This window comes from Peromyscus maniculatus, chromosome 5 (assembly GCF_049852395.1).
Source record: "Peromyscus maniculatus bairdii isolate BWxNUB_F1_BW_parent chromosome 5, HU_Pman_BW_mat_3.1, whole genome shotgun sequence".
NCBI lineage: Eukaryota > Metazoa > Chordata > Mammalia > Rodentia > Cricetidae > Peromyscus > Peromyscus maniculatus.
In genome coordinates, this window is record NC_134856.1 from 44,152,397 (window position 1) to 44,177,896 (window position 25,500).

General features: G+C 46.7%; 2 protein-coding genes and 1 long non-coding RNA gene across 4 annotated transcripts in view; 1 reads left to right on the forward strand and 2 right to left on the reverse strand.

The window, feature by feature from the left end:
* The window catches only part of LOC102922019 (ATP-dependent RNA helicase DDX19B), a 31,604-nt gene extending 29,826 nt beyond the window's left edge, over positions 1-1,778 (reverse strand). The window contains exon 1 of the mRNA XM_076571522.1: positions 460-1,778. The gene's annotated coding sequence lies outside the window, so the exon portion shown is untranslated. The remainder of the gene's footprint in view (positions 1-459) is intronic.
* Positions 1,779-2,088: 310 nt separating this feature from the next.
* On the forward strand, positions 2,089-25,500 carry Aars1 (alanyl-tRNA synthetase 1). 2 transcript variants are annotated; one of them, XM_006974094.4, is made up of 21 exons: positions 2,089-2,252; positions 4,672-4,840; positions 6,718-6,906; positions 7,165-7,310; positions 8,367-8,558; positions 9,443-9,587; positions 9,911-10,056; positions 10,522-10,630; positions 11,111-11,261; positions 12,851-12,975; positions 13,759-13,903; positions 14,897-15,075; positions 16,800-16,913; positions 18,831-19,037; positions 19,484-19,668; positions 21,877-21,985; positions 22,681-22,794; positions 23,609-23,728; positions 23,843-23,929; positions 24,255-24,368; positions 24,951-25,500. In XM_006974094.4, exons 2-21 carry the CDS (start codon positions 4,697-4,699, stop codon positions 25,134-25,136), a joined length of 2,907 nt encoding a protein of 968 aa, XP_006974156.1. In that variant the 5' UTR covers positions 2,089-2,252; positions 4,672-4,696; the 3' UTR covers positions 25,137-25,500. The 2 variants fall into 2 exon arrangements, with proteins under 2 accessions (XP_006974156.1, XP_015848411.1); XM_015992925.3 differs by having other exon boundaries at positions 2,183-2,575.
* LOC143273129 (uncharacterized) lies at positions 20,438-21,962 on the reverse strand. The gene is made up of 2 exons (XR_013051046.1): positions 21,825-21,962; positions 20,438-20,617 (listed from the first exon to the last, which is right to left on the reverse strand). It is a non-coding gene; the product is annotated as an uncharacterized LOC143273129 (long non-coding RNA).

Consider the following 25,500-nt stretch of genomic DNA (forward strand, 5'->3'; position numbering starts at 1 on the left):
GGGGTGGCGCACGCCTTTGATCCCAGCACTCGGGAGGCCGAGGCAGGAGGATCTCTGTGAGTTCGAGGCTAGCCTGGTCTACAGAGTGAGATCCAGGACAGCCAGGATTGTTTCGAAGAGAAACCCTGTATCGAAGAACCAAAGAGAGAGAGAGAGAGAGAGAGAGAGAGAGAGAGAGGAAGGAAGGAAGGAAGGAAGGAAGGAAGGAAGGAAGGAAGGAAGGAAGGAAGGAAGGAAGGAAGGAAGGAAGGAAGGAAGGAAGGAAGGAAGGAAGGAAGGAAGAAAGAAAGAAAGAAAGAAAGAAAGAAAGAAAGAAAGAAAGAAAGAAAAAGAAAGAAAGAAAGAAAGAAAGAAAGAAAGAAAGAAAGAAAGAAAGAAAGAAAGAAAGAAAGAAAGAAAGAAAGAAAGAAAGAAAGAAAGAAAGAAGTTCTGATCCCAGCCAGGCGTAGTGTCACATACCTTTAACTTCCGAGTTTGGGAGGCAGCGACAGGCAGATCTCTCTGAATTCAAGGACATCCTGGTCTATATATTGAGTTCTAGGACAGCCAGGGGTAACATAGTGAGACCTATCTTAAAAATAAAACAAAAAAAGACTTGGTCTTGCTATGTAACTGTGAACAAAAACTCCTGAAAAGAGTTTATGTGTAGAGAGATCAGTCAACTGATATAATTTCAGCGCTGTGGAGAGACTGGAATGTTGCAGGTGCAGAGGCTAATTACATTATCTTGGGCTGCAAACAGCCATTCTTTACCCATCTCTGTGTTGGACCTAAAGTCTTGTACTAATAGATAGAAATCATTTGGGATCTATTAACTTAGCAGACCCAAGGATGCCATCAGATAACATCTTGGGCTTACAGATAAGCTTTCCCCACCTTGCTATATTCACCTCTGGTATTTCCACCGATGGATTTTAAAATTGCCTTAATGTATGACTTTCTTTGTTCTGTAAAACTATACAACTTAATGAAACAGTTTCCATGTTGGAATATGTAATTTGGGGTTTCCTCATTTGTAAAAAGGGGATACTAGTAGACCTAATAATACGGTTTAAAAATTAAACTGTGTGTGGAATGTTTTGTGTGTGTGTGTGTGGTATTTTAGACAGCGTCTACTATGGACCAAAGATGGCCTTGAACTCCCAACCCCCCTGCTTCTACCTCTCAAGTACTGGATTATAGGTGTCGATCACCATTAAAGGCTTTCCCTGTGAATGTTGACTGTTTTTCTAAAGCAAATGTTGGGCCAGATGTCTGTTAACTTGTGTTAGGCCATTTCTTCCTCCTCAAATTCAAGAAATTGGGATAAGGACAAATATAAAGCTGTCCCTGGTGCCACAGGACTGGAATCCCACCTGCTCTGGAGGGTGGGACAAGATTGAAAAATTCAAGGCCAACCTGCACAATTTGTCTAGACCCTGTGCCAAAAAGAGAGAGCTGGAGGGATTGATAAGTGATAAAGCACTTTGGCCCGGTTCAGGCACTTAGTGCAGTCCAAAGTACCGTTAAGCAAGAAATACAAGTCTAATTTTGGTAACAATAAGAGCATTTGATGGTGCACACGCGCAGTCCTAGCACTGGACAGGCAGAGAGGCAAGAAAACCCCTATTTCGAGGCCAACCTGGTCCCTTTTACAAAAGGCCAAATAAAGAATCTTTGAGGCCTGTGTATCACTTTGCAGTTAAAACAGGAGTGCTGCCGGGCGGTGGTGGAGCACGCCTTTAATCCCAGCACTCGGGAGGCAGAGCCAGGGGGATCTCTGTGAGTTCGAGGCCAGCCTGGGCTACCAAGTGAGCTCCAGGAAAGGCGCAAAGCTACACAGAGAAACCCTGTCTCGAAAAACCAAAAAAAAAAAAAAAACAAAAAAACCAGGAGTGCTATACCAAAATCTGCAGTCGCCACCAAATTCACGTTCCCATCCCTCTTGTTAACTGTAGACTACCAGGGCTTTACCAATGTTACCCAAAATGTCGGCCGCCAAGAGCCAAGAGCCAGCCCTGTCACGTGACACCCAATGCCCCAGCTTTCTTGAGCATTGCATCAGCCAAGCCCAGCCGCCTTCCCAGAAACCGGTTTGTAAACTCATTCGCGCTCCACATGGTTGGCATGTGAACGGGCCAGTAATATCTGTCGCGGACGAGGCGTAACGGAGCACTTTCCCTGAGAGCGCCCTGATTGGATGGCGAGGTCCGGGGCTGGCGCTGGCGGTGGCGGGTGGGTACAGCTGTGTGTCCTCGCATCGGAGGGAGCAGGTAACTGGGGGCATCAGGCGGTGGGCTCCCGGGCAACGACCCGGACCCTGGGGGAAAAGCAAGAGGGCCTGGAGAAGTCTACGAGAAAAGCCGGCCCGCGGGGGAGGGGGCCACTGCGTCGGGCTGCCGGGCCGTCCCGCCCCTGGCCTGGGGAGCCGGAGCTAGGCTGGAGCCGAGCCCCAGGCTTGGCCGGGGCACGAACCCCGGAGGAGCTTTTGCTATTCTCTCGGGGCACTGAAAGTGGTGCGGCCTCGGGTGGACTTGCCGAGGACCCGGACCTTGGGAAGATCGCGCTTGCTGTCCAGTAATCCCCAGACCCAAGGGTTCGTCTCCTCTAATTTTAATCCCTTAGGGGGTGGGGGGAGCAGGCCTGAAGACCAGGGTGACCCAGCTGGGTGGAGTCCCGCTGAGGGACATCGCCGTTTATTCTTTTTCTGTTCTCACACCTTATCCCAGACCGGCCTGAACTCAGTCAGCCCTGTAGCCTGGGATGACCTCGAACTAGCGGCAATTCTCCTGCCTCGGCATTGTGCGTGCTGGAATCACAGGCGTAAGCCACCACTCAATTTCCCTTCCTCGGCCTCCTGAGCGCTGCGATTTTTGTCTGGCGGGGGACACAGCTCTGAACGGTCTTCAGTCTCTATAGGGCTAATAACCAACATATTAGATCCCGGTTAACACGTGTTATTTCTGTGTGTAGTGGTCTCCCTATGGAGGGCACTGACGACTCTCCGTCTTGGTTTTCAGCGCACAATACGTGCTCATTATGTTGAATGAATAAGCAAAGATGGAAAATTCAAGTGTTCTTTGGAATGTAACTTTACCTCAGGTTACCTATTTAGAGAAGCAGTTTACTGTAACTACTATGACTTGTTATAAAGGTAAATTCATTTTTACAACCATTGTTGAGAGATGTACAGGAAGGTGAAAAGAATGCGATGTGACAAGATTTCTGAAAACCTTAACCAGGACTCCTTGTCATGAACAGCAAGACCCTGCGGGAACGCTAGTCCAACTTTTTTCACTCAGCCTGTTTTACCATCTTTTTGTCCCTTTGGGGCTTCTGTCTCAATGATATGTTAATTGAGTTGTAAGTAAATCAGTTGGAGTGTGGTGGACTGAGTCAGGATGTCTTGTGCTGTGTGAATATCTTTAAAAACTCGGTGCTTATTGATGTAAATAGTATCCGTTTCATTAGTTTTTGATTCTCACAAAAGCCTGTTGATACAAGGACTAAACTCAAGCTAAAGTGTTGCAGTTAAGGTTAGAGCTGGGCCTAGAATTCTAGAGACTTGTGGATAACAGCATGAATGAGAGAGTTCTCATTTTTCTGGGCACCCAGTGCAGCTTGGCACTACAACACTAGATAAGATGGGTACACTCACCAAAACCTACCACCATCCCCCCACACACCCTGCCTTTCAGGGACATACATATAAAAAGGCTTTGAAGCTATAAAGTTGCCTTTTTTCAACTTCTGTCTCTTTTGAGTCCCTGGGCTTATTCAGTTGGCTTTTCTTCCTGTAGCTGATTTTGAAATAATGTATACTCTACCACTGAGCTACCCCTCCTTCCAGTTCTTAGTAAGCCCTTCCCCAGCTAGTGTTCAGGAGATTTTAGGCATATATATATATATATATATATATATATATATATATATATATTATGTACATTGGCGTGAGGGTTTCAGATCCCATGGAACTGGAGTTATAGACAGTTGTGAGCTGCCTTGAGAATGCTGGGAATTGAACCTGGGTCCTCTGGAAGAGCAGCCAGTGCTCTTAACCACTAAGCCATCTCTCCAGCCCCCAGGTTGATACACTGTTGATACTTTAAGGTAACTGTGGCACAAATAGGCTTATCCTGGGATTCAGTGCCACTGACACCAAAGTGTCAGCCCAAACCTAGCACCTCTGGCTTTGGGGATCTGGAACTGTGTGCAACCTTCGGGATGCAGGTTAACAGAGTTTGAAAGATCTTTAGATGCCAGTAGATACAGACTCCTCCTTTCGTTGAAGTGAGCCCCTCAAGGATTCGGATTAGAATGAAGGTCTCCTGAGCCTTTCCCTTTTCCTCACTGGGACTGTAAGGACCGGGAGGTCCATTATTCTTTTCTGGTTCCTGGCAGTGGGTGCTCAGTGCATATTTGTTCAGTGAATGAAAACACGAATAAGTCACCTGCTCCTTGTTGTCTGTTGAGGTTGGCGGGTGTATAATGGCCAGGGCCACTCTGCTGGTACAGCAAAAATCTTTCTCTGACAGTAACTCTTCCCCGGGACATTGCAACACAGAGATTTTAGGATCAAAAAAGGCCAACCTTTGTCATTCTTTGACTTGGCTTGGGAAGCCATGAGTCTTGTGTAATGCCTGCTGTTAGTTTTATTTCCCCTAATTTCCCATCATTCTTTCTTTTGGTTAGTTCCCTGAGGCGACCGACTTTCAAGATGGACTCCATGCTCACAGCGAGGGAAATACGAGAGCGGTTTATAAACTTCTTCAAAAAGAATGAGCACACCTACGTTCACTCTTCTGCCACAATCCCGCTGGACGACCCCACTCTGCTCTTTGCCAACGCGGGCATGAACCAGGTAAAGATTTTCATTCTTTCTGACAGACTGACTGCTGAAGGCAGCAGAGCAGCAGATAAACCACAGCTCTTGGAGTTGGACAGAATCCCGGGAAGCCTGTGTGGCTTCCCATGGTGAGCCTGCCTTCCTGGAATGAAGCGTAGTAACAGCGTGGCTTGTGGGGAACGTTTGAAGTAAGAGGGCTGGGAAGATGGCTCCCACACCTGGCCACCAAGTTCATTTTTTAAATGAGTCTTGAAAAGATTATTATTATTTATTTATTTATTTATTTATTTATTTTATTTTTTTTTTTTTTGGTTTTTCGAGACAGGGTTTCTCTGTGTAGCTTTGCGCCTTTCCTGGAGCTCACTTGGTAGCCCAGGCTGGCCTCGAACTCACAGAGATCCGCCTGCCTCCGCCTCCCGAGTGCTGGGATTAAAGGCGTGCGCCACCAACGCCCGGCTATTATTATTTATTTATTTATTGGTATTTTCGAGACAGGGTTTCTCTGTGTAGCTTTGCGCCTTTCCTGGAACTCACTCTGTAGACCAGGCTGGCCTGAAACTCACAGAGATCCACCTGGCTCTGCCTCCCGAGTACTGGGATTAAAGGCGTGCGCCACCACCGCCCGGCACATTTTTTTTTTAATGTTTATTTTATTTTATATGTATGGGTATTTTGTCTGCATGCTACATGTGTGCCTTCCAGAAGAAGGTGTCAAAGCCCCTGGAACTGGAGTTTCAGGTGGTTGTGCTCCATCATGTGGGTGCTGGGAATTGAACCTGGGTCCTCTGCAAGAACAGCAAGTGTTCCTAACCCCTGAGCCATCTCTTTAGCCTCTTAAAATCCTTATTTAAAGATTAATTTATTTTTATTTTATGTGTATACATGTTGCTTGTACATATTTATATACTCCATGTATATGCCGTGTCCACAGAGGCCAAAAGAGGATGTTGAATTCCCCTAGTATTGGATTCATAACAATTGTGAGCTGCCACATAGGTGCTTAGAACTGAACCTGGGTCCTCTACGAGACCAGCAAGATCTCTTAAATGCTGAGCCATCTCTCTGTATTTAATTTTAATTAATTTGTCATAGTCACAAGTAGCTACTGGTTTCCAAGTTGGAAAACATCAAATTGTACAAGCCTGGTAAGAACAATAAATCAAAGCTGTATGACCAGCAATGACAAATCAAAGAGTGAATGGGTAAGTCCCCAGAACAGGGACATATCAAACCTTCGTGTCCAATCCTTCATCAAGTGGTGATCACACCTGTCTAATAGGTTTCAGTGTTTTCTTCTTTGACACCTTTACTCCTAAGTGAGCATATCCATTTGTTAGGTGAATTCTTCTAGAAGGAAAGAACGATGATCTAAGGTAGTGGTTCTCAACTCATGGGTCATGACCTCTTTGGGGGTCACATATCAGATATCCTGCATATCGTATTTACATTACAATTCATAACCATGGCAAAATTACACTTAGGAAGTAGCAGTGAAATCATTTTATGGTTGGAAGGGTCACTACAGCATGAGGAACTGAATTAAAGGGTGGCAGCATTAAGGAGGTTGAGAACCACTGATTTAAGACCTGGGCATGATAATCGTTAAAGACAGTTTTACACATCACCTTCGGCTGTTCAGATGGGATGGGGCTTCTCCTGTGCTGGTGGTATTGCTAGCAGGTGGTGAAGCCCTTTATGGTATTAGGTCCAGGGAGAAGCTGCTCCAAGATTAGCAGACTCTACCTTGGTTCTGTCATACCCCTGCTTGTAAGTGTCCAGGCTCACAAAATCCAAAGGACAGTTTGTGCGCATCCACTTCCTGCCAGGTTATGGACACTTGACATAGTCTACAGGCCTTTAAAAAGTTAAATTGTTCCTTTCTCTTTTTTTAGTTCAAACCCATCTTCCTAAACACAATTGACCCATCTCACCCTATGGCAAAGCTGAGCAGAGCTGCCAATACCCAGAAATGCATCCGGGCTGGGGGCAAACACAATGACCTGGATGACGTGGGCAAAGATGTCTATCATCACACCTTCTTTGAGATGTTGGGCTCCTGGTCGTTTGGAGATTATTTTAAGGTAAGCTCAACATAGGTGACTTAGTTTAACATGACGCTAATTTCCACAAAAGGGACTGAGTTATTAATTTCATCATTTTAAAACATGAAATATCATTTAGAATATTCAGGAATGAAGGGCATTTAATAATTCTGAGACTCCCTAGAAAACATCATATGATGGTTTTACTTTTTATTTCCTATTGTAAGTCGAATCTTTGTAGTTTTTAAAGAAAATATCATGGTTTTGAGTCCATGTTCTGTATCTTTCTTTTTGTAGGAATTGGCGTGTAAGATGGCCCTGGAACTTCTCACCCAAGAGTTTGGTATTCCAGTTGACAGACTCTATGTTACTTACTTTGGTGGAGATGAAGCAGCTGGCCTAGAGCCGGACCTGGAGTGCAGGCAGATCTGGCAAAATTTAGGGTAAGCGGACTGGAGAGGTGGTTCAGTCTTGCAGAGGACTGGAGTTCTGTTCCTAGTCCTGAGGCTGTGGTTTACAGCAAGTACCTGTAGGGGATCTAAGACTTTTGGCCTTGGAGGGACCTGTATTCACATGGACATAGTCACATTCTTTAAAGAAATTATTAAATATTAAAAAATGGGGTGTGTGTGTGTGTGTGTGTGTGTGTGTGTGTGTGTGTTGGGGAATAAGAATGTAACCCACTTACTTAGAGAGATTCCTAAATTCAAGGATGGTCAACCACCTGTAATCCTTTCCTCTTTTCTTCCTTCCTTTCTTCTCAGTGGGTTCCAAATATACACTCAGTCACTCAACTGTACCCCCAGCTCCTTGGCAGTTAATTATTACATTTCAGTGTGAAACCCAAGTTTGATGACATACCTATAATTCTTATACCCTGGTGGCAGAGGAAGCAGGATTCTAAGTTCAGGGCCAGCTTTGACTACACAGCAAGACTCTGTTTCAAAAGCATTAACAAAGATGTTTTCATTTTAAGTTTTGACAGGCACATGCCGAATCTAAACCATGGTTTTGTTTTGTTTTTTTGTTTTTTAATGGAAAGAACTTTTGTAAAGAAAACATGTCATGTGTGGTTAATACACACCATTGATGCCAGCACTTGGAAAGCAAAGGCTGTGGATTTCTGTGAGTCAGCCAGCATCATCTACATAGCCTAGTTCATGCTTACCAGGGCTACATAGTAAGACCCTGTTTCAAAAAAATAAAGAACCATTTGTTTAAATTGTGTTTATTTTCAAAATAAATATTTTTGTTGTGTATATTTTCTAGGCTTTACGTGTATCTTGACATATTTTTATTGGGTTGTGATCATAGCATTATGACGAGTCATGTTCTGCTTCCTTAGTAGGCTTTGAATGTAGACTTAATATTAGTGATTGCCAGAGATGGAGACTTCTTTGTAAGAAATCATAGGGATCCGTTGTGTGGTAGAAGCAAGTCTTGGAGGGATTTTTGATGATGGCGTCCAAGTGGGTGTATCTTCCTTGCTCTCTGTGCAGACTGGATGATGCCAAAATCCTCCCTGGCAACATGAAGGACAACTTCTGGGAGATGGGTGACACAGGCCCCTGTGGTCCCTGCAGCGAGATCCACTATGACCGAATTGGTGGTAGGGATGCAGCACACCTTGTCAACCAGGATGACCCCAATGTGCTAGAGATCTGGAACCTGGTGTTCATCCAGTATAATAGGTAACGCGGGCCCTGCTCCTTCCTGCTCAGAGCAGTTCCTTTTCTTTAACCAAGCAGAGAAAGGGGAATCAGCTGCACAGTGACTTCATGGCTGAAGGTTGTTTGGGATCTTTATTTCTGGAGACAGTGGGCAGCCCTGATGCAGGCTTCAGATGCTCCTGGGATCATGTGGCACTTCTTTAAATTATATTGTTGGGTTTCCATTCTGATCCATGGGACAGGGATGTACTTATTTTTTTTTCTTTCTTTTCTTATTAAGAAAAATTTTTATTCATTTTATATACCAACCACAGATCCCCCTCTTGCCTCCTCCTACCCGCTCCAGACTTTCCCCCCAACCCCCTCCCTACTCCCTCCTCCAAAAAGGTAAGGCCTCCCATGGGGAGTCAGCAGAACCTGGTACATTCAGCTGAGGAAGGTCCAACCCTCCCCGCCTCCCTGCATCAAGGCTGTGCAAGGTGTCCAAACCATAGGTAGTGGGCAGGATGTACCTATTTTAAAAGCTAATCTTATATAATACCTTCCTGAGCCATTTGCCTTCTATTTAAGAATAAGAAGCTGGGCGTGGTAGTGCATACCTTTAATCTCAGCATTCAAGAGGCAGAGGCAGGCTGATCTATGAGTTCAAGGCCAGCCTGGTCTACATACAAAGTCCAGGACAGCCAAGGCTATGTAGAGAGACTCTGTCTCAATACCATCCCCAACCCCCCCAAAATAACAAATAAAGCAAGGATGCTGGGTATATATCTACCCCTCTCTTCACAAACCAGACAAGGGCAAATGGTGAATAGTAACAACTTTCAAACAATGCTAAGTGAGTTTTAACCCAACAGGACCCAACGAGGCCTGGGTCCCTGCTTTAACTTCCTCTTTGTATCATACAGGGAAACTGACGGCCTTCTGAAACCTCTTCCCAAGAAAAGCATCGACACAGGGATGGGCCTAGAGAGACTGGTGTCTGTGCTGCAGAACAAGATGTCCAACTATGACACTGACCTTTTTGTTCCTTACTTCGAAGCCATTCAGAAGGTACTGGTCCTGTTGTGAGCATGGATGCTTCTCTGGAGGTTTGCAGGATGGACTTTCAGCACGGCCATCCTAGAGGAATGGCCGTATGCTTTGACAGCCCAAAGTACTTGTTGCCATCTGCCTACTTCATTAGTGTTAGCCTAGCCTTCTCTGAAGAAGGGGATGCTTTGCTACTGGTCAGGGGTAGGGCCTGGCTTGATGCTCTTTGGCTGTCTCCACTACCACTTCTTTGGAGTTGTGGGATGTGGCAAGATAGTCATCCTTTCCTAGACCTCCTCGCCCTCTAGGACTGTCTCATCGGCCCTTCTGCTGTTTACCTGTAGGGAACAGGTGCCCGGCCGTACACTGGGAAAGTTGGTGCTGAGGATGCCGATGGAATTGACATGGCCTACAGGGTTCTGGCTGACCATGCGCGGACCATCACCGTGGCACTGGCTGATGGTGGCCGGCCTGACAACACAGGACGGGGGTGAGTTCCTCTCTGGGCTCACTGGGTTTGAACTAATACCATGAGTTTTCTGACGGTGGAGTTTAAAGCCATACTTTGTTATTCTTTTGTTGTTGTCTTTGGAGTAGGTAGAGGGATCCCTTCCCTCCGCTCTTTTTAAGAGCTGAAGGGGGTTTTAATTTATTTGAAGACTACTATATTTATAGTTTCTATTAATTACTGAGGGAAGGCTGGCACTCAGGCCCGCAGACAGGATCTTGGCTTATCCCAGGAAATTGCATTCCTGACAAGCTGGCCTAGGATCTCCTACACCAGTCTGTTTTGTTTTTTTTTTTTGTCTTGGTAGTGAAGCCAAATTTCTGCAAACACAGAGGGAACCAAAAGTTCATGTTGCTCTCTTTGAGTAGAGTTCTAAAGGAGGTACCATGGAACCCTCAGCCAGGGATGTTTCCTAGCAGGAAACATCCTAAAGTCTGCTTTTCACAGGTATGTGCTGAGGCGGATTCTTCGCAGAGCTGTCCGATATTCCCACGAGAAACTGAATGCCAGCAGGGGTTTCTTTGCTACATTAGTGGATGTTGTCGTACAGTCTCTGGTACGTAGACAAAGTCTCCGCTTTCATAGTCTAAGAGACATATGGTGGGTGGGAACATACTGTTAATGGATACTGTTTTTAAAGATTTATTTATTTTATGTATGAGTGCTCTATCTGCATGGACCCCTTTATGCCAGAAGAGGGTATCAGATCCCACCAGAGAGAGTTGTGAACCACCATGAGGTTTCCTGGGAATTGAACCCGGTCCTCTGCAAGGGCAGCCAGTGCTCTTATCTGTTGAGCCATCTCTCTAGCCCTGTTAATGGATATTTTAAGATAGAGATGATGGAGGTCAGGTATGGTGGTATATGCATTTAATTCCAGCATTTGGGAGGCAGAGGCAGGTGAGTTTGGGGCCAGCCTGGTCTACATTGGGAGTTATAGGCCAGCCAGTGTTATAGACATACTGAATACCCAGCTCCCAAAAGAAGGGTGTGTGTCATGGAATAGTCTCTGCCCTCACTGAATCTCTTTTGTCAGGGAGATGCATTTCCTGAGCTAAAGAAGGACCCAGACATGGTGAAAGATATCATTAATGAAGAAGAGGTACAGTTTCTCAAGACGCTCAGCAGAGGGCGGCGCATCCTGGACCGGAAAATTCAGAGCTTAGGAGACTGCAAGACCATTCCTGGTGAGGCTCAGTTGTCGCCTTCCTTCTCCCCCAGGCACAGGGAACCAATCCTATGGTTTCTCGCCTCTGCCAAGGTTGAATGTACCTTAACTAAACTGCTTTAGGTGTAAAGTAAGACAGAGCAAAAGTAATTACAAAAGAATTGACTGCGGTAAAAGTATTCAGACAATACAGACATGAAAAGTGAATACCCTTTCCAAATACATTTCTCAGAGGTAAAACAACACTGTTAGGAGCTGGCACAATGGCACTTGTAATCTCAGCACGCTGAGGCAGGAGGATCACAAGATCAAGTCCATGCCACATAGCAAAATACTACTCAAGAGGAAAATCATAAAAGATTTAGTGTGTAACCAACTCTTCAGGATTTGTCTCTATTTGCATGAAATTGAAAATAGATGGGTTTTTTGTTATTGTTAGTTTTGGTTTTTCAAGACAAGGTTTCCTCATGTAGCCCAGGCACTCGCTCTGTAGAACAAGCCGGCCTGAAACTCAGAGATCCGCCTGCCTCTGCCTCCTGAATGCCAAATAGGTGTTTATGTCTGCATATTTTGTGCACAGAAATAACATTTGGTGTATATCGTCTTGCAGTTTGCTTTATCTTTCATCAGCTAGCAAAATTATTATTATTATTTATTTATTTATTTATTTATTTATTTATTTATTTATTTTTTTTTTTGGTTTTTCAAGATAGGGTTTCTCTGTGTAGCCTGGGAATTCACAAAGATCCTCCTGTCTCTGCCTCCCATGTTCTGGGATCAAAGCATGCACCATCACCACCCAGCTAAGAAAAATAATTTTAAAGGCTTTTTTTTTTCCCACAATTTTTTTTTAAATTATAGTGTGGGTTTGGCATGTGATTGCAATGTCCATAGAGGAGAGAGGAGAACATTGGACACCCTGGGAAACTAGAGTTAGTAAGAGGTTGTGAGGAGCCTGACATGGGTGCTGTGAACCCAACCCAGGCTTCTGCAAGAATAGCATTGTCAGTGCTGCTAATCTCTGAACCGTCTCTCCAGTTCTGGTTATTTTCTTTTTACTAAAGTGTAATGTTTAAAGAGAAAGATTAATGGACTCATTTATAGTGCTCAGATCAAGAAACAGAAATTTGGGGGCTGGAGAGATGGCTCAGTGGTTAAAAGCACTGACTGATCTTTCAGAGGTCCTGAGTTCAATTCCCAGCAACCACATAGTGACTCAAAACCATCTATAATGAGATCTGGTGCCCTCTTCTGGCCTGCAGGGATGCATACAGGCAGAACACTGTGTACATATTAAATAAATAAATCCTTAAAAAAAAAAGAAGCTGAGCAGTGGTTGCATGGGCCTTTAATCCCAGCACTTGGGAGGCAGAGGTAGGAGGATCTTTGTGAGTTCGAGGCCAGCCTGGTCTACAGAGCAAGTTCCAGGACAGCCAAGACTGTTACACAGAGAAACCCTGTCTTGAAAGTGTACCTTCTGCTCAGTCCTAAAAGATTTGACTTGCCTTAACCCTGTTCACTTCTGTTATTCCCAGCAGCCTCCTGGGAGGGCTTGGCATGGGGAGGGTTTGTCATGTTATTTTCACACAATTCCTTTGTACTCTGTAGGAGATACTGCTTGGCTCCTCTATGACACTTACGGATTCCCAGTGGATCTCACTGGCTTGATTGCTGAAGAGAAGGGCCTGGTGGTCGACATGGATGGCTTTGAAGAAGAGAGGAAACTGGCCCAGGTGAAGAATGTCAAGAGTGACTTGCTGAGCACCTGTCTTCCCAGCTCACTAGCTCACTTCCGCCCTCAGTACTGTCTGTCTGTCGTCTGTGTCTCCCCCCTCCCCCATAGGGATTTACTGTGTAGCCCTGGCTGGCCTGGGACTCGGAGATCCACCTGCCTCTGCCTCCCAAGTGCTGGGACTAAAAGGCATTCACTACCTCCTGGCTTGCTTTTCCTTTCCTAAGAAATGGCCTCTAATTAATCCCAGCACTCAGGAGGCAGAGGCAGGTGGATCTCTGTGAGTTCCAGGAAAGGTGCAAAGCTACACAGAGAAACCCTGTCTTGAATCTTGAGAAACCAAAAAAAAAAAAAATGGCCTCTATTTCTGTTACCACCAGCACCCAAAAAGAAAAGAATGTGTAGTATAGGCAGGAAAGGCAAGTCCTACTCAGGTACAAATCAGCTTGACTTCTTTCCCTTAAAGTCTTTTCTCTAGACCAGTGGCTCCTAGCTAGAGCCATCCTTCCTGGACCATTTTGTAATAATGTGTTAAAGGCATTTTTAGTTTTCACAACTAGAGACAGATGCTCCTGTCATCTTGTTGGTAGAGCCTTGATGCTGCTCAGTGTCCTGCCATGCAAGAGGACAGCCCCCAAACAAAGGCTGGTCAAGCCCCAAATGCCAGGAGTGTGAAGATTAAAGAATGCTATTCTTCAATTTTTCCTTGGCCATAGTTTGTCAAGTCTCCGTTCTCTTTTCTCCTACATTGAGGTAACTAAGGCTTTTTCTCTTGTTTTGACAGCTGAAGTCTCAGGGCAAGGGAGCAGGTGGGGAAGACCTCATCATGCTGGACATTTATGCTATTGAGGAGCTCCGGGCAAAGGGTTTGGAGGCCACAGACGATTCTCCAAAGTATAACTACCATGCCGACTCCAGCGACAGCTACGGTATGCTGCTATTTGTTCTGCTTCCATGCTGTCCTCGGCCGGTGGTTTCCTTACTATTTTGAAATATAGTTACAGAAAGTTGTTTTTTTTTTTTATATATATCATAGGGAGGTTCCAACTACTCTTAAACCAATTTCCCTCAATTGTCACTCATTACAGAGCAAAAGGCAGTTGGCCTTGAAGTAATCACAGTGGCTGTTGAACTCTGCACAAGCATAATAGAATTTTAAAGTCTAAATATGCAAATGAGTATGCAGTACATGGGCCCTGGCAGAGGTCTTCTACCATAATCTATCTAGTTAGACTGTTTGTTAATTTGACTTTTTTGAGACAGGGTCCCACTGTGTAGCCCTGGATAGTCTAGAACTTTCTATGTAGAGCAGGTTGGCCTTGGACTCACAGGAATCCACCTGTTTTAGCCTCCCAAGTGCTTAGATTAAAGGCATGTGCCACCATGCCCAGCTCAAGTCCATTTCCACTATGCCCAGCCCAAGTCCATTAGGAAACCCCTGAGATTTAGAAACTGGGACAGTTAGTCAACCTACTGTGTATTGCTTTCCTGGTGGGAAATCAGCATGCTAGTTATTTTATAAAGTCTAATGGGCTGGCTTTCAGAATAAAAGTAGACAATTAGGACCTAATGCTGAGAAATAGAATTTAGCAAAAGGCAACTAAGATTATGTGATTAGAGCCAATTACGGTGTTGCATACTTTTAATCCCAATACCCAGGATGCAGAAGCAGGTGGATCTCTGTGAGTTGAAGGACAGCCTGGTCTATATAGAGAATTCCAGGGCAACAAAGGCTACATATTAAGGCCCTGTCTCCAAAACAACCACAAAAAGAATATGTGGATTGGGCTGGGGACGGTAGATCAGTGGTGGAGTGCTTGTGTAAGACGTGTGAGGGTCTGGGGTCAGTCTCAGCACAGGGGGAGTAACGTATGTCGATAGAGTCGCTGACCTGTCTCCCCCCTTTTCTGTCATTTGAGCAGTGTTTGAGTGCACAGTGGCTACCGTGCTTGCTCTGCGTAGGGAGAAGATGTTCGTGGAAGAGGTGGTCACGGGCCAGGAGTGCGGAGTGGTGCTGGACAAGACCTGCTTCTATGCCGAACAAGGAGGGCAGATCTACGACGAAGGCTACTTGGTGAAGATTGATGACAGCAGTGAGGATGTGAGGCCCGACCTCTTTCTTGTTCTCTCCGGAAGGCCAGGCGTGGGGCTGGGTGGCCTCTTTTGCTCCTTCATACTCTGAGCGGTGGGGAGCTGATTTGACAGACGTTTGGGTGTTATTCTTTTGTTGGTGTTTCTTCTGCAAACAAGAGGACTGCTTCTTTTTTCTTTTGTTTGTTTGAGACAGGTTTTTTTCTGTGTAGCCCTGGCCATCCTGGAACTCATTCTGTACACCAGGCTAGTCTTGAACTCAGGGATCTGCCTACCTCTGCCTCCTGAGTGCTGGTGTTAAAGGCGTGCGCCACCACTGCCTGGGAGGGCTGCTTCTTCTACCTGTTGTTCTTAGGTACCTTGTAGGGTCCTTGCAGCCAGGATGCCAATGCCATCGCTGCCTCCTCTGTGCTTCCTTGTGAATAAGGATAATGAGGATAGTCTCTTTTTGAGACAGGGTCTCACACTTACAGCTCAGGTCAGTCTTGAACTCCCAGTAGTCCTGCCTCAGACTTTCCTGTGTTGGGAGTAGAGGTATGCATCACCATGCCTGGCAGAGACTACTCTTGAAGGACATTCTGGTTTTTGTTTTGTTTTAATTTTATTTATTTTTTTATTAAGAATTTTTTTATTCATTTTACATACAAATAGACCCCCACCCACCCACCCCCCTTTTTTTTTTTTTTTTTTTTTTTTTTTTGAGACAGGGTTTCTCTGTGTAGTTTTGGTGCCTGTCCTAGATCTCACTCTGTAAACCAGGCTGGCCTTGAACTCACAGAGATCCGCCTGGCTCTGCCTCCTGAGTCTGGGATCAAAGTCGTGCACCACCACCACCCGGCTCAAATCCCTCTTACTCCTCCTCCCACTCCCCCCAAGCCTCCCTTAAAGGACATTCTTACAGAAAGCCCAGCCTCGGGCTTGGCCGCTGCTGAGCGTTTGGTCCTGATGAGGCACTCACTTGGTCTCCTTTGGCAGCTGATTTCCTCCCAGTAGGACAGGATCCACTTCATAGAGTGTAGATGTAACCAACCGTCTTATTAAATAAGAAACACAGAACCAATGTAAAAGAGAAAGCCAAGAGGTCAGAGCTCAGAGCTAAAATCTCACCCTTCCTCCTCCGGTGGTCTACCTCTCTGAAAGAGACCTTCCTGTGTGTTTGTCTTGATATAGTCTTTCTGTTCTGCCTTCTCATTGGTTGTAAACCCAAACACGTGACTGCCTCGTCACTGCCTGTAAGTACGGCCCTCCAGGTCTTAAAGGCATGTGTCTCCAATGCTGGCTGTATCCCTGAACACACAGAGACTTACCTAGCTCTGCCTACCAAGTGCTGGGATTAAAGGCGTGCGCCACCACCGCCACGCTCTTTCTATGGCTCTAATAGCTCTGACACCCCCCCCCCCCCCCGGGCAACTTTGTTTATTAACATATAATTAAAATCACATTTCAGTACAAATAAAATACCACCATAATAGAGTTTTCGGATGTTCCTTGCTGAGGAAGTAGGTCAGTTGGTACAGTGTTTGCTTGGCGTGAACAAGGTCCTGGGTTCAATCCCAGCCCTGTGTAAGACTGGGAGTAGGGCTAGCACTTGAAAATGAGAAGGCAGGAAGACTTAAGTCAAGTTTGCACTAGGCCACCCAGTATAAAGGGCGGTATGTGTATCATTCAATGGGGGGGTGTATATGTGTACATAAAAGGAGTAAAACTTCCCTGTTGGTGTCCTTGACTCTTCAGAAAACTGAGTTCACAGTGAAGAATGCCCAGGTCCGTGGCGGGTATGTGCTGCATATAGGAACATTATATGGAAACCTGAAAGTGGGGGATCAAGTCCGGCTGTTTATTGATGAGGTAAGTTGCATATGTTGGTCCACGTTTCATGTTTATTTATTTACTTAGATGTTTTGAGACAGTCTCTTGAACAGTATGTAGTTGGTAGTGGCCTGCGCTGCCCTGCCCAGCTTCCTATTTGATCTGGTTATGGATTAATTACCTCCTTTGGTTGTAACTGTTTTTAATATTTTTTTTTTTAAGATTTATTTATTATGTATACAGTGTTCTGTCTGCATGTATACCTGCATGTCAGAAGAGGGCACCAGATCTCATTACGGATGGTTGTGAGCCACCATGTGGTTGCTGGGAATTGAACTCATGACCTCTGGAAGAACAGCCAGTGCTCTTAACCTCTGAGCCATCTCTCCAGCCCTGTTTTTAATATTGTTATTTATTTATTTTGGTTTTTTTTCTTTTTCTTTTTCTTTTTTAGGCAGGGTCTCTCTATAGAGCCTTTGCTGTCCTATAACTCACTGTGTAGACCAGGCTGGCCTCAAACTCACAGAGATCCCCAGGCCTCTGCCTCCAAAGTACTGGGATTAAAGGCGTGCACCACCACACCTGCCTTTTTTTAATATTTTTTAAAGTATATTTATTTTATCTCTGTGTGCACATGCCACAGCACACATGTGGAGGTCAAGGACAACTTGAAAGCGTCAGTTCTTACCAAGTGGGTCCAGGTATTGAACTCAGATTGTCAAGCTTGGTGGCAAGCCCATTTGCCCACTGAGACATTTTGTTGGCCCGTCCTAAGCGAAACTGTTAACAAAGTACAGTAGTAAATTTTGGTGCATTTTGTAGATTGTAAGGGAAGAAGCTAACACTCAAGCCTATTTGGTCCCAGGTTAATCTTTTCATAGTGTTTTATTTATTCTTTGACAATTTCATGCATGTATATAATGCATCTTGATCCTGTTCTCTGAAACACCCCTTTCTCTCATGGATTGCTTTTCAAACTCCAAGAACTTTTTCAGAAGCCAAGGAGCCTGCATTAAGAACTCAGAAGGGGTTGGGGATTTAGCTCAGTGGTAGAGCACTTGCTAGGCCCTGGGTTCGATCCTTAGCTCCAAAAAAAAAAGAAAGAACTCAGAAGCCAGGCAGTTTGTGGGCACATCTGCCATCCTTGTCAAGCAGGAGAATCAAGAGTTTGAGGTCGGCCTCTGGATTACCCAGTGTGACCCAGTCTCAGAAGCAGAAAAGAACTAGTTCTGTTACATGTGACAGAGCTCCACAGTAACAGCTTCAAATAGGCGGATGTGTGTTTCGTGTTATATAAAAGTTAGAGGGCCCGCTTCTCCTTGCTTGTTGCTCATCTCTAGGGTTTGCTCAGGTTTGGTTTCCTGGACCAAAAAGGTAGTTCTGAGGCATGTTGTCCAGGCCAGGGGTGGGCAAGCTTCCTTTTGGAAAGGGTTAGGTAGTAAGTATTTTTGGCTTTTCAGGCTACACACTGTAAATCAGAGTTTCTCAGCTATGCCTGTGGTACTGTATGTCTACTGTGTGTAAACAGATGAATGTAGTTGTGTCCCGATAAACCTATTTACAAAACCTTATCAAAACCAACAACAGGCTGGGATGGTGGCTTGAGCCTTTGATCCTAGTACTCAGGGGGCAGAGGCAGGTGGAACTTGGAGTTCTAAGTCAGCCCAGGCTACATAGTGAGACACTGTCTCCTAAAAAATAAAACTCAAACAGACAAGTGAGATGTGGCTCATCAGCTCTAGTGTGTTATTCCTGTTCTAGGCAGAGGAAGGAGGAGGGCCCACCCCTTGAAGGTACCTCATTTTCACATCCTCTTGGCCAGAACTTAGTTGTACGCCTACACTTATCTATAAGGAAAACGGGGAAAAACTGTTGTTATCCTGAGCAGCCTTATAGTCAACAGATTTTTCTAGTACTTGGGGACAGCTCTCTAGCGGCCTTCTCTGCCCTCTGCAGCCCCGGCGGAGACCTGTCATGAGCAACCATACAGCCACACACATTCTGAACTTTGCCCTGCGCTCCGTGCTTGGGGAAGCGGACCAGAAAGGCTCCCTGGTTGCTCCTGACCGCCTTCGGTTTGACTTCACTGCCAAGGGAGCCATGTCCACCCAGCAAATCAAGAAGGCTGAGGAGATCGTCAACGCCATGATTGCTGCAGCTAAGGTAGGTTCTCCCGTGTCTGAGTTCTTGGGACATGAAGCTCACGCTCCTGACCCATCACTTTCTGTCACTGAGGCACAGCAGTCCAGATGTTCCCATGTACCATGTCCTGACTTGTTCATGGCGATGCTGCAGGCAGCGATCCTCAGACTGCTTTTATAGTGGTCTCCCGTGCCACGTGGAGGGAGGGCTTTGATCTCCCACCTCCTTAAACAGTGTTTTTGTGCTTACATACAGTGTTTCCACTTCAGATTTTGCTTGCAGTTGAACAAAAAGGTTAGAAATTCCTGTCTGGCTTCCTTTGCTTTCGAATGGAATATTTTTTTCAGAAGGCACAGGGTATGTGCCAGACCCATGGGGTTACAGGCCCGTGTTCTCTCTCTCCATGGCTGCTTCCTCACCGTCAGGTTATTCCAGCTTTTTCCCCTCTTGTCTTCTTTTTCTGGCAGCCTGTCTATACCCAGAACTGTCCCCTGGCAGCAGCAAAAGCCATCCAGGGCCTTCGCGCTGTGTTTGATGAGACCTATCCTGACCCTGTGCGAGTCGTCTCCATTGGGGTCCCAGTGTTGGAGCTGTTGGAGGACCCCTCTGGGCCGGCCGGCTCCCTGACCTCCGTTGAGTTCTGTGGAGGAACGTGAGTACTTTGGTAGGAACAGCGATAGATGAGCTCACCTGCTTTTGGCGTCCCCCTGTGAGGATATGAAACTAGACCAGACTGACTGTCATTTCCTTTTTTTGTTTATTATTTTGCCGCGCTTTGGATGGAACTCAGGGTTTTGCAGATGCTAAACAAGTGTTCTGTTGAGCCTCAGACGCTAATATTTCTAAGGTTAAAATGAAGTCCTCAGAAATGCACTTGCCAAGTAAGATTCCTGAGAATCCTAATAACCTGATGGTACACTCAGATGCCTTGGTGTGTCTGACGTTAGCATTAAAGGTTTCTAATGAAATGTTCTTCCTGGGACAAAGAGATGAAGAACACTGTCTGCACATTTAAAATTGCTGGTTCTTGTTCCCTGGGTTGAGCCTCAAAAGGAAGTTGGTGGGAATTCAGGATTCAGCAAGGCTTTAGAGTACTCACAGAGCTCCTGTCCTGACCCTGGCTCCTTCTAGTCCTGTGCCTATATGATTCCCTTTGCCAGCTTGAGCAGCATCTGGGGAGGGAAACTGAGTCCATGTCTGAGAGCTCCTGAGAGACCCTGTGGTAGACCTGGCTCAGCTGGCTTGGGAGAACCACTGGTTTCTGCCAGTTCGGATTCTAAAAGGAGCCCAGTACACATGACCACCCCTTAGGGAATGACTTTCAAAGATTTTGTACTAACCTCTCAGCATTCGACTAAGAGTTAGTGTGTTATGCCCAGATCTCGGGGACCCCCAAAAGACCACCACGGAGACCGAATCCCTTATACAAAAGCAAATAATCTTTATTTTCAAGCTCCAGGGCTTGGTCTGTCTGTCCCACGAAGAGGTGAGAGCAGAGAGCCCTGAGCCAGGCATGGTAGGGTTTTTATCATAGTAGAGGTTGGAGTGAGGGGATTTCCAGGGTCCAGGACCCTGATTTGCTGGCACTTGTCTAGGGGTAGCTGTAAAACAAAAGTAGGTGTGTGCTAGACTCAAGGACATCTGGCCACCGTATCTAATGGTTGGAATGTTTGGGATGTCAGGTACTTCCCCAGCCCTGGGTAGATCTCTGGGTGGTATCAGCTAATGGTTTTTCCTGGATCTGGGTGTTGCCTGCCAGTAAGCCACAGAAGCTATGTCTAGGCCCCTAAGCCTGTCATGGCTGCTGTGTGGTCAAGCTGTTTTGGGGCCCCTCCACAAGTGCACACTTTGAGTTCTTTGAGCAACTGGAGAATAAGGCCTATTTCTAGATCCAGGTAATGTAGTAAGATTTTTAAAAGTAGGGCTGGAAGGATGGCTCACTGGTTAAGAGCACTGGCTACTCTTCTAGAGGACCTGGGTTCAATTCCCAGCACCCACATGGCAGTTCACAACTATCTTTAACTCCAGATCAGGGGATCTGACACCCTCATACAGACATACATTGCAAGCAAAACACCAATGCACATAAAATAAGAATAAGTAAATCATTAAAAAATGTTTTAAAATTTTTTTAAAAAGTAATCCTCCAAACCAGGCAGTGGTGACACATGCCTTTAATCCTAGCACCTGGGGAGGCAGAGTCAGGCGGATCTCTGTGAGTTCCAGGACAGGCTTCAAATCTACATAGAGAAACCTTGTCTTGAAAACCCCACCACCCCAAAAAAAGTAATCTTCCAATATTCTCAACTAATGAGCATTTTAACATATATTAAAATATAGCTTATGTTCCACCAAAAGATCAAAATGTCACGTGCAACCTAATAACAATATTACTGAGTTGGATATTAGGCATATCAGCATTTTGATGAGAGTCTCACTTGATTTTCACAACAGCTCTGTGAAGGAGACCTGTCCCCTTTTATATTGGGAAAACTTAGGCTCAGTCTGAACCCTGGCTTCTGGGCTCAGCCCAACTTTTTTTTTCTCCTGTACCCTCACTTGCCTTTGCTTCTGACCTCTGCTCCTAAAATCCCGTCAGAGTGAAAGGTCGCTGGGGGTTGGTGGCGCACGTCTTTCATCCCAGCACTTGGGTCGCAGAGGCAGGCGAATCTCTGATTTTGAGGCCAGTCTGGCCTATATAGTAAATTCTTGGCCAGCCAGGGTTGCACAGTGAGACCCTGTCTCCAAAAAAAAAAAAAAAAGGCCTTTACCTACTGTGAATTACTTTATAGGGAAGGGGCATCTCACCAGGGCTCCCAGACTTCCTCTTCTTCATAGCCTTTTATGCTCTGCCCTTCAGGCATCTACGGAATTCTAGTCACGCGGGAGCTTTCGTGATAGTGACCGAAGAAGCGATTGCCAAGGGGATCCGGAGGATCGTCGCTGTCACGGGCGCTGAAGCACAGAAGGTGAGGTCAGGTGTGGCCCTGCCTGTCAGCGGAAGCTGCCACTGCACAGGACCCAGCTGTCGGTGTCTCATCTTTCACATCTTGGGCTCAGTACATAATGGCACTTGCCACAAAGACGGACAGCCTGAGTTTGTCGCCAGGGACCCACATAAAGTGTGAGGAGAGAACTGGCCCATGAAGTTGTTAACTTTGACTCCCACGTGGGTACCCTGCACACACATCACACCCAAGATAATAATAGAAACTTCCCAAAACAAACAGCATCGTGGGAAACAGAATATATAACCTGGGGCTTCCTCCTGGCACAGCCATGTGTGGGAAGGCAAGGCAGAGTTCTCCTGCTGCTTCATCACCCTTCCCTCTGCACGTAGCCCACGCAGCCCACCTAACGTAAGGAACGTGGCACAGAAGACCATCGTTCTGTGCTGGAAACTCTAGCGTGACCTGAGGAACCGTCATTTCACCTGGTTACCTGTGGACCTGAGTTACAGTGTAGCTACAGTGTAGTGTGTGTGTGTGTGTGTGTGTGTGTGTGTGTGTGTGTGTGTGTGTGTGTGTTGTGTGTGTGTGTGTGTGTGTGTTGTGTGTGTGTGTGTGTCTGTGTCTGTGTCTGTGTCTGTGTCTGTGTCCAGAGCACTTGCTTCCTGAAGGAAAGACACCCCTGGTGTTTACATCTCTAATTGTTCTCTTCCCAGGCCCTCAGGAAGGCAGAGAGCTTGAAGAAATCTCTCTCTGTCCTGGAGGCCAAAGTGAAGGCCCAGACCGCACCCAACAAGGATGTGCAGAGGGAAATTGCCGACCTTGGCGAGGTAGGGATGGCCTCCCTCTGCTTCTGGGTCTGTGCGACCCTTATCAAGCCTGAGGAGTAAGACCGTCCTGTGCTTGAACTTTTTGTTCTTTTAATTGTGCTTTTTTGAGACAGAGTCTTCCTCTGTAGCCCAGACTAGCCTGGAACACACTATATAGCTCAGGCTGGCCTCGGATTTGCAGCTGTCCCCTGGCCTTACCATCTCCCTGCAAGCATGAGTCACGTGCTGGGCGGGGGAGGCGGGGTGTCAGGCTTCTTGTTGATGTTTGAGAAAGGATGTCACTGTTCGACTCATGCTGCCCTTGAACTGTGTGCAGCACAATGGCGGCTATTTCTTGGTATGCTAAGCTTCCAGCGAGTCTTTGCAGGCTGTGTTCACAGCTAGGTCTCAACTTAAGAGCTAAGCCCTCTTTATAATGCCACTTCTCTCCAGCCCTGTTGTGATGGCTGCTACATTCACAGAGTGACTGGTCTTTTTAAATTTATTTTATTATGTATGCAGTGTTCTGCCTGCATGTATGCCTGCAGGCCAGAAGAGGGCACCAGATATCACTATAGATGGTTGTGAGCCACCATGTGGTTGCTGGGAATTGAACTCAGGACCTCTGGAAGAGCAACCAGTGCTCTTAACCTCTGAGCCATCTCTCCAGCCCCCGAGTGACTAGTCTTAAACCAGCAGATAATCTTTGTGGTTTTCTCAGACACTGGCCATGGAAAACTTTGGTTCAAAGACAGATGGGTGGGATAGAGTGGGCTTGAATTCCCCCCTCCCTCCTAGTAGCAAAGACCTGGACAGACTTCTGTTCTGGTTCCAGGCCCTGGCTACTGCAGTCATCCCCCAGTGGCAGAAGGATGAACAACGAGAAACTCTGAAATCCCTGAAGAAGGTCATGGATGACCTGGACCGAGCCAGCAAAGCTGACGTCCAGAAGCGAGTAAGTCTCGGCAGTGTCGGCAGCTGGAAGAGGGGCCAGAGGTCTTCCTGGGCAGAGGCTCACACGGTTTAGTCTGGGCTCTTGGCCTAAGCCTCTCTCCTGGGCTTCTTGTAGGTGTTAGAGAAGACAAAGCAGCTGATTGACAGCAACCCCAACCAGCCCCTGGTCATCCTGGAGATGGAGAGCGGCGCCTCGGCCAAGGCAAGCAGGGGCGGGGCCAGGGCTGCCCTGCTGTGTGTATTGTCAGCTCTGTGTGTCCCCTCCAGCCTTGTCAGACAGTTCTGAGGCCCATTGCCTAGTCCTGAGGTTAGGCTGAGCCATGAGAGATCTGGTAGCCTGAGGAAGAAGGAGCGCCTGAGGAGAGAGTTTGGCCAGGGTCCTGCCTTTGGCCTTTGCGTGGGCTCCTGGAGACAGCATCTGCTCTTGGAAATGGGGTGGTGCTCTGGGGGCCTACTCCACAGACTCCCGTGTAGAAAATAGGGCTCCCTGCCCCATTGTATGACCTGACATGAAGTTCTCCCCACAGGCCCTGAATGAAGCTTTGAAGCTTTTCAAGACGCATTCTCCTCAGACATCTGCCATGCTGTTCACAGTGGACAATGAGGCTGGCAAGATCACGTGCCTGTGTCAGGTTCCCCAGGTAAGAACTTCCTACAGCCCGCATACTCCAGCAAAAGCCTGCGGCCAGCCTGCAATCCCAGGACACAGGAGACAGAGGCTGGAGGATCTCTGAGTTTGAGGCCAGCCTGGTCTACAGAGTGAGTTCCAGGACAGAGGAACCCTGTCTCAAAAAAAAAAAAAAAAAAAGCCTGCAAACCCCTATGCCAGTGGGAAGCATTGTCTGTAGCTTCTCAGAGAGGGGTTCTTCATAGTATTTGTCAAGACTCTGTGTGTCTGTCTGTCTGTCTGTCTGTCTGTGCATTCCTCATGAGAAAGTGCTGATTTTCTTCTTCCGTGTGTTACTTCCTTCAGTACTTTTACCCCTCAGGCCTTCTTGTTGGTAGATGTATGAACTACTGGCTGATGCCTGGCCTGGTTTTTTGTTCCCCTCGACCGTGGCCGGAGCTGCTCCCCTGTACCAGCTGTCGAGTCAGTCTCGGCCTCTGGTAGCATCACCCAGGATACCAGTGGGTCTGGGTGGCTCCCTCCTTGTGGTGTCTGTCCCTCTGTCCCACCTCAATCTCCTCTCCTCTTCTGACCATCTCCCCTTCCTGTCTTCTAGAACGCAGCCAACCGAGGCCTCAAAGCCAGCGAGTGGGTACAGCAGGTTTCGGGCCTGATGGATGGAAAAGGTGGTGGCAAGGATGTGTCTGCCCAGGCCACGGGCAAGAACGTGGGCTGCCTTCAGGAAGCATTGCAGCTGGCGACGTCCTTTGCCCAGCTCCGCCTGGGAGATGTGAAGAACTGACGGGAGGGAAGCCCTCACTGGGACACACGTCCCCGTCAACCAGATGTGTCAGAATGCAGGAGTCCACCCAGGAGCTCTCCTGCCGCGAAGACATTTGAGTCTTGGGACCTTTCAGTAGCCCTATCCGTCCTAATCCGGCAGTAACTGGACCACACCTGGAGCTGCCCTGTGATCCATCGCCCCTCTCCGTTACTGCTCTGAGCCATACCGGTCAGCGCCATCTGTGTAGCGTCACTACCCAGGAATGCTGTTTAACATCATCACGATCATGTCTAGGTAACGTCAATGCTGCCAGCCTGAGGCTTCTAGGTCTGCGGGTAGGGAGCCTTTTTGCTGCAGAAAATAAAAAGGACCATGTGCAATA

Bases quoted from the DNA above. Each gene is read 5' to 3' on its own strand.
- Aars1 (XM_006974094.4), top strand. From the start codon at position 4,697: ATGGACTCCATGCTCACAGCGAGGGAAATACGAGAGCGGTTTATAAAC. The intron at 11,262-12,850 runs GTGAGGCTCAGT...TGTACTCTGTAG, and splicing joins AGACTGCAAGACCATTCCTG to GAGATACTGCTTGGCTCCTC. The intron at 23,729-23,842 runs GTAAGTCTCGGC...GGCTTCTTGTAG, and splicing joins AAGCTGACGTCCAGAAGCGA to GTGTTAGAGAAGACAAAGCA.